Source organism: Pan paniscus, chromosome 8, assembly GCF_029289425.2.
Source record: "Pan paniscus chromosome 8, NHGRI_mPanPan1-v2.0_pri, whole genome shotgun sequence".
In the NCBI taxonomy this organism is placed as follows: Eukaryota; Metazoa; Chordata; class Mammalia; order Primates; family Hominidae; genus Pan; species Pan paniscus.
The window spans coordinates 23,856,817-23,869,680 of record NC_073257.2 but is presented as its reverse complement, the minus strand read 5'-3'; the positions used below and the strand labels follow the sequence as shown (position 1 = coordinate 23,869,680).

Genomic DNA, 12,864 nt, shown 5'->3' with positions numbered 1-12,864 from the left:
AAATTTTAACCTGGATGGTTGTAATTATAGAGGTGTGTGACATATATTTATAATCACATTCTTGAATGACAGATCACCAATATTTCCTTGTTTGTTTGCTCTGGCCAACCTGAGGGGCTGCTTGCCTGGCCCTCTCGTCACAGGGTGAGGGAGTTGAGTTGGGAATCTCCCCTTCTCTGACACCTGCTCTGCAGAGCATCATGTGCCAGGGAAGGCAGGCAAGTGGGCACCAACATTTTATTGCAACTGGGCAGAAATTGAGGCTGCGAACAGGGATGTGCTGACACTGTAGGAGAGGCTGAATGGGGCACCTCTGGGGAGATGCAGTCAGTGGGGGATAGAAAGCGAGCAGAGCTGGGCCGGCGGGGCATGGGGTCCTGGAGCTCCAGGTGGGTGGTGACTGCAGCATCAGCTCAGCAGGGCATTCTTCTCTTGCCAGAGCCCCCGCCTCTCAGGCCCACAGAGGCCCTGTCCTCCCTTACATCCCCCCTACCCACCTACCCAGCCTAATTGTGTTCCTTGAGGGGAAGGCACCCAGCATTTATTTCAGTTCATAGTTTTTAAAGATGTGAAGCTGTTGGTTGGATCCCATTTTGTAGATGGGGAAGAACGTGTCATAGTTGGGTGGTTGGGAAACGTGACCCTGGAGCACTTGGGCCACTTTGGTCAGCTCTGGCCTCGGTAAAGACATTGTGTACAAGCTTTAGGGAGCTTCTTGCCCTGTCTCCCACTGTCTTTCATCCTCCCCCAGGACAGCCGTTGAAGCTCCAGCGGGGCGATGCTGAGTCTGAGCAACAGTGAGCTAAGCTAAGGTAGAGTGTCCCATAGAAGTGTCTCCGAGCAAGTAATCTGTGTGGGCGCCCTGGGATGCAGTGTCTGCTGTGCGGGGAGAGAGGTTTGCCTGGACCATCCACTTGATTACCTGTTTTCCCTTATTTGGCAGATGAGCTAATTATGGCCAAACTCTCAGAGGGAGGGGTATGACGTGTTAACTGTCTGCACCCACGGCCTTGCCAGAATGCCTGCCACAGGGTAGCTCTTTAACGTGTGTTTTGAACAAATGAATGATTAGCGGCGAACGTCCTCGCTCTGTGGTAGCTATTGTTTTGTTGGGACACAGAACTAGGATCCAAGCCCATGTCCTGCGTGCCTGCCGCCAAATGGCATCCCTGCAGTAGCAGGGACCTTGTGCTTGTCCGAGTCTGTTTGAATGGCTCGGTTGTGCTGTGCAGGGTGGGGGGCTGGTGTCGGCCCCATCCTGCCCTGGGCACTAACTTGCCAGGCCCGACAGGAGCTGCCGTGGGAGATGGGGGAAAGGGAGCGGATCCGCTTCTCAGGAATGCCTGAGTCAGGCGCCTGTCTCCACAGTTTCTGTTCATGTGCGCTTAGTTCTATGTCCGTTCTGATCTCAGACGTTAAACTTCTGTCGAGATAGAAAATGTTCCTGAGCGGGTGCAGAAAGAGATGACGGGACATCTGAGGTGGCTTGACCTCATAGCAGGCAAGTCTTCCATTTGGGACCCCTTAGCTGAGAAGCTTTGGGGCCACCAGGCAGAGCCTGCATAGGGGGCTCAGCACAGTGGTTCTCCCTCATTCCCACACATGTCCTAGGCCCCCACTCTGTGGCTCCTGACTTTGGCCAGGGGGTCTCCAGTTTCCACCCCGCTGAGCCCATCCACAATTGAATGAAGAAGCCTTGTCCCCAGCCCCAGCATGCTCACTGCTGCTTCCCAGAGTCTCCTCGACCAGCCAGCATGTTTGAACCCTGACTAGATGGCAGGCACTGTGCGAGGCACGGGGGTCCATTGATGGACGAGACACAGTCACTTCCTTCAAAGAGCTCATGGTCTAGCTGAGGAGACAGACACATGTGACATGGAAACAGCACACCATAAATAGCGAATGTTCTACAGCATTGCAAAGAATGCGGGAAGATAGAAGTGGGTGGAGAGAGGAGGGAAGGGGAGAATGACTCCAAAGACTTTAACCATTTGCCACAGGGCTTAGGTAACAGAGAGTCTCTCTTAATAGTCACCCTCTGCTTAAGCTATGACTTTTCGTCTTTGTGCTTTTAGTAGCAAAATCATTTTTCCAAACTTCTGCATGGATCACCAATAAAGACAACAAAAGCAGAGTGCCTGTGGTGAATTGGGAGCAGGGTGAGGATGGGGGTGGGGGTCGGGTGCTCTCTGCCTGGCTGTATCCGTGTGCCTGCCCTTGTTTCAGAAGTCCGGCCTCTGTTCTCCCTGAGGTGGTCATACACCCATTCAGGTTGCTGTTGAGCACCGCTTTGCCTTGGAAGGGCCTGGAACCTACAGGCTTGTTACAGACAGATCTACAGGTGACCTTGTCATTCCTGCCTTGGGTCCAAACTGGACAGCTAGGCTTTTCTTTTGGGGAAGAGATGCCTAAATACAATACAGGTAGGAAGGGGTGGATCTGAGTGAGGAATCGTTGCCTTTTCCTAGCGTGGGATGAGTTGGTAGCTTCCTGGAGCTGTGTGGTGTGTGAGCCTGTAAGGGGAGATGCCGCTAGAGTGGACAGTGTCTCTGAAGGGGAAAGGCCTGTTGTGGGACTTGTCAGTGCAGAGAGCTCTGCTGGAAGAGCTGTACTTTCTGGTCAGACCTTGCCTACAGTTCCCCAGGGAACCCAGGGAGCTAAGTGGACACCTGCTGGGAGAAGGTGAGAGGCCAGGCCAGCAGAGGCCAGTTCAGCTGCCCTGTCTTTAGGTGTGGCTGCTCCGATTCACCTGCGGCCCGACCTAGTGCTCACAGCGCCGTGGACCCTCAGCACATCATTTTATGTGTATTGGCTTAGTTGATCCTCATGACAACCCCACGTATTAGGTATTATTTTTACCCTCCTTGTGCTAATGAGGAAATTCAGGCACAGAGGTTCCCTGGGTAACCAGTGGTAGGGTTGGCATTCACATCGAGGCAGTCTGGCTTCCCAGAGAATGCACCTGAGAACTTTCTATACATGGCCCAGCAGCTTCATGAGAGAAGGATCCTCCAGTGTCTCACAACTGGGGATTTTTATGTGCGGCTTCAGCTATAAGTGACCAGTTGGAGAACAGTGTGTGTGTGTAGTTTGTATTAAAACACCCTCCTGATGCAGGCACGTGGAAGCTGGTGCCAGGGTGCTTTGCTGACCAGTAGAGACAGGTTACAAGACATGGAGTATTCCTCAGAAAGCAGCTCCTGCCCGGCAGGTGACTTCCAGCTGCCTTGACCTGTTACTCTGTGCTGGTCTCCCAGCATGCAGCCCCTGGTTAGGGAGACATGGGGGACTCTGGAATCAGGGCTGCACACCAACAGGGGAAGACGTTGGTCTTATTCCTCCTTCCCCGACTAACTCAGCGCCCTCCTACCCATGACGCCCTCGGCTGTGTGCTCTTTACGGAAGGGGTGTGTTCTAGCTGGGTGCCTGACTGGCAAGGGAGGACTGTGAAGGGTGCCCCACACGCAGGCAGCTCTTCAGCGCCTGCGCCCAGGTCTCCTGGACTATGGGTCTCCCAGGGTTAAGCGCTCCCCACGCGGCTGCACGGCACCAGCAGGTATGCCCTCTCCAGGCCCTTGGCTTTGGCTGCCTTTTCCTGCTTCTTGGCTCTTTCTCTGCTCCCTCACTTTCATTAGAAGCTTCTTTTTTTGTGAGAAGTTTATGAGTAGGAGGTTTGTGGTGGGAGAAAGCAGAGAATGGAAGAATAATTCTGGATTATCTGTGGGTTTTCATTAGCTGCTCTTTCTGTCCCTCATTACCAGGGATGAATAAGATTTGCTTCATAAAGGATCAGGATGCTTGTGCCATTTTGCAAGTAGAAGTTAAGGAGTTTTTCTCAGAATCCAACATTAAGCTAGAAAAACAAATCCAACATAAAACCCTGAAGCAAAAAAGGAATCCAACAGAAAATGCCATTCTGTTCAAACTTACGGCCTGTAGGAAAAATTTCAAAAATATTCCTTCAAAGGGCCAAGCAGCAGGCCTCCCGTTTAAGCGCTGCAACTGTTATAGGATGTCTCTCTCTCACACACTGCTTTGAAACATTACCCTTCTCATCCTGCATGATCAAATGCCTTCTCTTGCTGACTCTCATTCTGCCTTCCTGAATAGGGCGGCTATTGTTCTCCAGCAGGGCATGCTTTCAATGTCACATCATTCTGGCAAAGTATTGACACAAACCAGCATTATTCCTGGATCTGCCTTTCTCTTTGGTCCCCTTTCTTCTGGGCCTAAAGAGATCACATCCAGAAAGACAGTTGGGTTTTCTAGGTTGGGGCAGACTCTGGGTGCTTCCTAGTGGGCTTTTTGGCCATGAAGGGACTGCTCTGTTCTGCCACCCACAGTGTGCGGATAGAGACTGGCCGTGGTCACGAGGCAGGGGATGGATTTCCAGAGGTCTCTTGGCTAAAATGCACTCCGGAGAACTTTTGTTTCCAAAGTCAATTTATTGAATATTAAGTCATAAAGCCAGTGATATAATTTTAATGAAAAATATCCTGTATCACTCAAGACTTAAAAGAACAAAAATACCCCTTAGAAACACTGCTTTGAAAAATAATCACATTAACTTTACACACAACAGAGTCCTTTCTTAAGCTTTATTTAAGAAATCGAGTACTATATAGTTCAATATATATAAGACACATCCAGTATTGTGTTCCTGATAGCAAGTGCATAGATTTTGTTAAGATATCATTTTCACTCAATAGAAACGTTTCATGGTCACATGAAGATAATATTCCCAGTGATTTGCCCAAGCATGAGAGGAGAAAACAGAACACAGCAAAAATAGTGAACTACAACAGAGATGAAAAACAACAACAGCAAATTAGCAGAACAGTCGATTCCTGATAAGTGAATAAGCTGATTGTTTGGTCACAATGTTTTATTCACTTATCAGGAACGATTCACAGTACATTAATGTTCACTGTGTGTCCTAGCCTGCCAGCTAAGAGTCCGAGCCCATCGGCTGCGTGCGACTGCTGTGGGCTGGGCAGCGTGTGTGGCTTCCATCAGCAAGGCGGATGTTGATGGTGCTGCGGTATCCCAAGGTGGTCCATGCATGGCACACGGATTCACCTTGCTCACACTGCAGTGATGTCATACCGACTCAAAACTATGGGTATGAATTTAAGCAGGGACCAACTTTACAGTCAGTAAGTGCTTAAAGGAACTAGCATTTTCATCCCCTTCTTTGGAGAATTATTTGTTGCTTTAGAAAAGCAACAAAAACTGGCTTTGTCTTTCTCTTCCTTTGCTTAGCATGAGTATTTTGTCTTGTGCCAAAATGGTGGAACTATGTACTTATAGATTTGAAAAATAAACACTTGCACCTTGGAAATGATAATTTAATCACCCCCCATGCCTCCCAACATCCCCCTCCCACCTCCCTAATAAAAAGAAATCACACCCTTAGCCATCCTTTCCCACTAACGTAGGCAGTGTGTTTTCAGAGGAGACTGCCGAAGGCTATGAGGAGACTGAAAGCAGAAGTGATGGTAGAAGTGAGCTCCATCCGTGCAGGCTGGAGCTGGTGGCATCACCATCACTGAGGCGGCCAGCCCCGGGGAGGGAGCCTCCCTTCCTCCACCTCGCCAGGCCCCTCTGTTCTTGAGCAGACTAGAAAATACAATCTCGGGCCAGAGGGGCTGCTGCAACGAGAGGGTGAAGAGCCTGAGCACCTACTGGGAGAGATTTCACTGGCACGCAGAGGAAGGCTGCCAGGTGCTGGGTGGCCTGAGTCAGAGCTTGTGCGTCTGAAAATACTGGAAGGAGAGATAAGACAGAGGGAGCAAACATCGACGGAATCTTGTAAGAGCACTTTAAGAGCAATCAGATTCCTGAGCAGAGGCAGAACAGGGCCTGCGGCTTCAGTCTTTGAGGGCAGAGAAGGAACGGTTTTTGATAACTGGCCTTGGGGTGACAGTGGGGACGAGACTTAGGTTCATCCAGGAGGGAGTGTGTGGATGCATATGGCGTTATTAGCTTTTGTTTGGGAAAGGACAGTAAACTATGAAGACGACTTGAGTGTGAGAAACTTTACCTCCCCCTGCCTCCACCGGACTGAGTACAGCTTCCATTTGAGCCCTTGGAAATACTTCTTTTCTCTTCCGTTAGTGTTAATAATTAAAGCTGCTCCTGGATTCAATTAGCTTGTAGAAATAAATAATTTAAATGACTTTTCTATACATATCTTTTGATTGAGGGCAACAAATAATAGACTTAAGTTGAACCCTTTTCACCGGCTAAGTTGATTTTTCTTCCCTGGAGAACTCACTTCTTTTAGAAAGTGATTAGTGTCTAAGAAGAGTTGGACTGTAATGATGCGGGTTTGGCCTCGTGGGTGTGGAGAGGAAACCCCGCAGCAGTTTGGAATGTATGTTAAGAACTGCGTGGATAGACTCATGAGGGAGGGGAGAGAAGAGGAAATTAACCTGTGTGGTCAAAAGACCGTAAAACACCTTGGCAAATCCAACCCCAAAGGCAGTTACTGAGGTGAACCGTAGGAAAAAAGTGTATAAATCTTGGAAGCAGGAGTTCAAGTGGGCGGTTGTACATAAATCAAAGGTGGCTGGTGTGCAGTTTCCTCTTTCCCAAATCAGATATTCACTTAAGTGGAATCGACTGTATCTTTTTACACAACATAGAGAAAAAAACAGATACGTGAAACAGTGAGGTGTGCAGATGTATCACCAACATATAATGACTACCAACAATACAACACGCAGAGAGAGAAACAAGTATTAGGAAAATGGTTTAATATTGGAGACAGAAGCAAAAAACTGCATCACACAATAACATACATTACAAAAATAAGTTTGACTGTTTCAACTACACGGTTATGTTCACAATGAGGACAGAAGAATCAGAAAAAACTTTGATCTAAACAGCAAAAAAGCAAACCCTAAAGTTTTAACTAATACATTTATCCACTTAAAGTGACTGAGTACTTCTAAATCTAATTACCTTATTGTGTAACTGCACAATACAGAATAAAAAGTGAAACTTACCGCTGTTATTTTAAGACAAAATTCTAATGCTAGATATAAGCAAAGGGAAAAAAGAAATCAAGCCAAAGTTTTTAATTCTCAAAAGAAAAGCAACTTTCTATCAATCAACCCGAAATCAAACTTGAAATCAGTCATTGTCAGGGGCCCACCAGAGCAAGCCACAAAAATTTCCATTTTTTTTTTTTAATCTCCAGTATAAAAAGTTCCACTGGTACAAAATGCATAAGTACAATCAGTTGTAGAAATAGGAAAGCCTGCGTATTTTTTTTTTTGGCTCAAATTCCATCAAACAACAAAATCCAAATGCATCAATAAAACAAACAATACTCAAATGGTCTTACAGTTTCCACTAGGTTGCATTAACTTTGGCTTTTCTCAGACAATATTTAAAAACTATTTTGTAATTCTAAACAAAATGATTATTAATCTACAAACATCAATTCTCACAGCACAAAAAAAACAAATACATTTTTTGTATGACATTATTCAAAAAGGTAATGAAACTACAGGTTTTTTTAAAATTTTATTTTTTTTAAATTAGCACTTAAGATAATAAAAACAAACAGTAAAATGATTCCAGAGTAGCACAAGCCAACTATAACCCCTATGGTGAAAGAAAGATGAACTCGTTACGCCTTTGAGGACTGCCATTGTATCACAATTCTCTAATTTAGATTAAAAATGACTATTCTCTACAATTGATTAAAAAAAGCGGTTTCCCTGTGTGTGTTTTCTTCTGGCACAGGCCCTTTGCACCCTTGCAGCTTTTTCCTTTTGATATTAAAAGATAAAAGTGGATAGAAGGACAGTTTGTCTCTGTGGAAGGTTATTTTTTGGAGAAGGGCAAAAAAGGACTTTCCCCCTCATGTCCTCTCTTGGTGACTTGTGAAGAAGAAACACTCGATTCAGAGGGTGCGTCCTGAGCCTCCTGTCCCCTACCCTCAGTGTTTCCTCTGGGGGAGATGCATGCAGGTGGGTTGATGGGTTGAGAGGGAGATGGGGAGGGGAGTCGGCTTCAGTAAATTGTTTTTCGTTGAGATTTAGGTAATTGATGAGAAGTTTCAGAATGAAATGGTCTTAGAAATTCAAGTGGTGGGCTCTTGTGTTTCCACGTACGTGGTATGTGTCAAGACACACCGTGTTCTGAGAGAGAGACAGGTGCAATAAGTGTTGTTATTAAGCTGATTGCTGCAGGAAGTACAAAATAGCCCTCAGAGGATGAAGGAAGGCCCCAGCAGTAGTAAACACATGTGAGGATAATACAAATCATGTCATTGTAAGTAAGTGCATGTGCTATAAGAAGGAAACGTTTGTGTTGCTTTTTGTTTTTTTGCATCAGTAGAGGCTAGTCCTTTCCATCCCAGGGCTATCCCATCCACACACACTGATCCTAACAGGGTGCTGAGCGGGGAAGGGGAGCTGAGGCCAAGAAGCTTCCAGGGCATGCCGAAGAGGAAGACTGGAGCTTGTGTTGGGGCTGTAGGCGTGACATTAGGATTTGTCAAGACAGCAAGGTACCTGTTCGTAGAAAGTCATATGGCACTTTAAAAAGTGGCAGCAGGAACTGGTGCTAGGTATTTGGTCAGTAAATTGTGATAAAGAACTGAGCTTTACTTAGATGAAATGTGTTCAATTAAAAAAACCAAAAAGGCTGGGAAAGGGCTATGGGCTTCTAACTCCAGACACCTGGTATATTCAGAGGTACCTACTGGGATCGGAGATGCCCCAGCATAATGGCTGATTGATTAGAAATATTATTTAGGAGTATTTAAGAAACAGAAACAAAACCCCTCAAGAGACTGTCCTGCCACAAAGTCGTTTTACTGCAAGGTATATGAAAATATTCTAGACTAGGACATAGCACTAAACGTGATCTCAAAAGCATACAGGATTGTTAGGTGCTGAATCTACCTCCGTTTTCCCTCAGGGTTTATCCAATTACTCGTTAAAACTGAAGAAGGAATTCTAGTAGCACATTAGGAATTCTTTTCCCAAAAATGAGAAATAATCAAAAGTAGTGTAGGATTTTTTCCCTTTAGATTGGCCTCATGGAATTGTTTTCTGTTTTCTTTTGGATCTTAACCAAAGAACAAAGTAGTCAAACCGAAACAACTTAGAGGATAGATGCAGGGAAAAAAATCCAAATTGGAAACACCCCCAAAAAAACTCAAATCATGACAGTATAAAAAGTCATCAACATTCCAGATAGCTCTGGGTAGAAAGGGTTAAAAGTTCAAAACTTTCTCACCTTAGAGGTTTCCATAGATTATGAAGAAAATACATGGTGAGGTTGCCTTCACAGCACTGATGTGCGGAGTGGTTAAAAAAGTGGGACATGGGCACTTATACAATGTCTTACAAAAAACATCAGAGAGAAATAACAAACAATAACAATTTCAGGCAACAAGACCACAGGATAGCAAGTTAACAAACTTTGTAACCTTTTTTTGTTTTGTTTTTTTTTAAATATTAGGGATTTATACAAAACACATAATAAAATACCCATGTTATCAAATTACTTCTCACAAGAAACACACTGAAGCTCTAGGAAGGAAGTACCTTTGGAATTTGGCACTATATATTTTCACTTTTTTTCTTTAAAAGAAAAAAACAGATCACATTTTGCTGAACACAAACACATCTAAATAGTCCACAATTAAAAAAAATGACATCAATGCTTCACAAGCCAACACAAAACTTATTCTGGAATAGGTTTTTTTTTTCCCTCACATGAAATTTTTTTTAAGCAAACAACTTTTTTTTTGAAATTCTTTTTTTTTTTGTATTAAGTAAACCAATTCTAAACTTGTCTTATCAACAAAGAACATTAAGACTCATGATGAAACCACAACTTAATTCACAGAAGCACCAACATAACACAGTTTACAGTAACCTTTCTCCTGTACATTGAAACAGTATAAAATATAGGTAATTTCATGTGCATTAAACCATGGATTGTCTAACTGTGAGTTCAGCAAAAGGTGACACAAATAGGTAGCATTTGCCCCAAAACAGGGTAAATATTTTTCTTATACTAATCTACAAAAAGTGGTTCTATATATATATCTTAATGAGAAAGTGAGCCACCTAAAATGGCCTTATCAAAAAACTTTACACTGCCTGAAAAATGTAAAAACTATTACAGACCTCTAGAGACTTAAAATCAGACAGTTTTTTTCTTAAACTGTTTTTGGAAGTAGTCTGTTAGAAACCAACATTCTGTGTCCCTGGACACATATTGCTATTGTTACCAGTGACCGGGAAGAATGCCAATCCCTGTATAATACTTTCAAGTCTGTTTTAGGAAAAGAAAAAAAATAAGAAAGAAACGTTTTTGCCACAGGTTTTTTCTATAATGAATTTGTCTAATAATAAATTTCAGTCTTGCATGAATGCAGCAATGTTTTTCACATTGACTTCCCAGAATTCATAGCTAGATGAGGTCACATGCAAATTTCAAAGGTCAAACTAGATCAAAGGTCAGTAGGAGAACCAAATATGATGTGAGGTCAGAAAGACATCAGAAACAATGACGGGACGATGAAACTTTTTTTTGAGACGCCACAGGGACATGCTAGGCAAACGATGAACTAACGGGCATGAAGATGTCTAGGGAAAAAACAAGGAAGAGTAAAAAGTTACACAGAATCTATGCAGCAGCAACAAAATCACTTTTAAGGGTGCAGGAGAAAAACTAATGCAAATCTTAGGTCATTAGGGAGTCTCCGAGCCATTCACATAATTTGCATTTCTTACACTCTTTATCCACAGCACAATGAAACCCCAAGAGAATCCATCTGGAGAGAGCGAAAGGGGATGGATTCCGGGTGTTTTGGGGTGAGGGACAGGGGGAGAAGGTCCAGTTTCAACAAATGTGACATACGGGGAAAGTCAGACGACTGAACTGTAAACTAGATAATGGAAGTTACAAACAAAATAATCAGACAGATACAAACAACGAGAGGATAAAGCATGAACTTCAGGTCTAGGGTTCAACGGTGAAAAAAAGCCCATTCCTAGAACAATTCCTCTAGAGACTACTTCAGAAGGTTCTAGCTAGACAGAGAACTGCTCTTTAGGTACCCAATAAGTTAACAATAGGCAATAAATAACTTCCATTATTTCTGAGGCAGTAAAAATTTTGTATAAAAATAGAAATGCTTTTTTACAAATAAAATTTACAGGCCTGTGGCTTTCTTTTTTATTTATGTATTTACGTATTTATTTATTATTATTAAATTTATCTTTCAAGAAACATCAAGTATTTTCACTCATTTTTATTTTTTAAACCCTGTAGCTTTAAGAAACAGATCTCTAAATCTTTTTGTACATTAATCCTTTCTAAAAACTAAAATAAAACAATAACAAAATAGACAACCAGTGTAATAATTTGACCAATAAATGTCATGTTTCTTTGAACCCTAAAATAAAATCCTACTTAGTAAAACAAGCCGATGTAGTGGAAAGACGTGTGGTTGGAGTAAGTGCTTCTCCTGGCTTCTCCCTCTCCTAGGCCACCAAGTTAACCTCTAAGCACCGGGCCCTCCCTCCGGGGGCGGGCGCCGGGCAAGGAGGGGTGAATTCTCCAGGCAGTGCTCTCGGGGCACCAGTGGTTTCAGAGTTAGAATTGCACATTAGCGTTTGTTTGTTTGCCTTTTAAATTCTCAAGATGCCATTTATTTGTGTATATGCTTCTCTTTAAAAAAAAGCAAAAATGAAAAAAAAAAAAAAAGGTAAAAGGAGATTCAAATCGCAAAACAAAGGAGAATACAGTGGCACAACTGGAGGAGGAATTACTCAATAGAAACAAAGTAGCCCAAGTTTTAATTATGGCAAACTGGGTAGGGGAAGTGGGTGGGGACATGGAGGCCTTATTGTAAAAATAACCGTCTCTCTTGGTAAAAGTTGGCAATGTGGTCCTCCTCTGCCTTCCCTGTTGAGACAGGCTGGCTCGTGGGACTTACCCTAAGAAAGCTAAAATGAGAGCAGGGAGCCTCTGGGGTTAGGATCAGTAAGGTTTGCTGTCGTTTTTGGAACGCTTCAGCTGCACCTTCAAGCGTTTCATGCCGATCTGAAAGCCATTCATAGCTTGGATAGCAGCTTGTGCAGAGACTGGATTGTCGTAGCTAACAAAACCTGGAAAATACCGAGAGAGGGAGTCAGCCTGGAGAGGAAGCCCAGCAGAAAACAGAAAAGGGGGCTGGAGCTCTGGGGAAGGCTGAAGAGCCAGCGTGAGGCGCCAGCCCCACGGGCCCAGCACAGCTCTGCGGAACTGATCGTGAGTCCACCGTGAGTGGAGATCGTGAGTCCACCGTGAGTGGATGATGGGGCGTGCCCACTGAGCAGCTGTGGAGCAGCTGGCTGGACTGGAAATGTGGCATCATGGAGCACACACCCCTCCCCACAACACTGAAACCTCAGACTCAATTGTTTGGCTGAATTCAGTTCCACTTACTGAACTCGCTCAAGTCATTGTGTTTCAAGTCCTTTAGTATCTCTCCAAAAGAACCCCAGGTCCATACATGCTACTCATACAAGCAGTGGTGTAAATATTTCAGGGCTGTGGGGGCCCCTAGGGGCTCACGTGTCCCAGCCAGGTGAGGCCAACAGGCAGGCTCGGGAAGGGAAGGGCTGGAGAACAGCAGATACTGCCAAGCCCCAGCCTGTCATTCGAGCTCTCCATCGTCTGTCACACAGAGCCTACACCTGTTTAGCTGGAGGATGGGTCAATTAGCGAATAAACTCTAGAATAACTCACTCATACTTGATTTTTACCCATTTGGAGTTAATACCAAGGAGACTAGGGAAGTGCTGGGCCTTTCTCCTTATCTCACTTTCCATTTCCAAAGCTCCA

At 44.2% G+C, this 12,864-nt stretch overlaps 1 protein-coding gene across 33 annotated transcripts in view; it reads right to left on the bottom strand.

The window, feature by feature from the left end:
- Positions 1-4,584: 4,584 nt before the first annotated feature.
- Positions 4,585-12,864, bottom strand: part of CELF2 (CUGBP Elav-like family member 2) — an 867,789-nt gene continuing 859,509 nt past the window's right edge. For 18 of the 33 annotated variants that reach the window (XM_063607625.1, XM_024930221.4, XM_063607624.1 and 15 more), the window contains 2 exons: positions 11,975-12,146; positions 4,585-10,619 (listed from right to left, as the gene is read on the bottom strand). In XM_063607625.1, the coding sequence (XP_063463695.1) occupies positions 12,019-12,146 (128 nt within the window). In that variant the 3' untranslated portion in view covers positions 4,585-10,619; positions 11,975-12,018. Of the gene's footprint in view, positions 12,147-12,864 lie in introns of all 33 variants that reach the window. The other 15 variants (XM_055092397.1, XM_063607631.1, XM_063607632.1 and 12 more) reach the window with 1 other exon arrangement.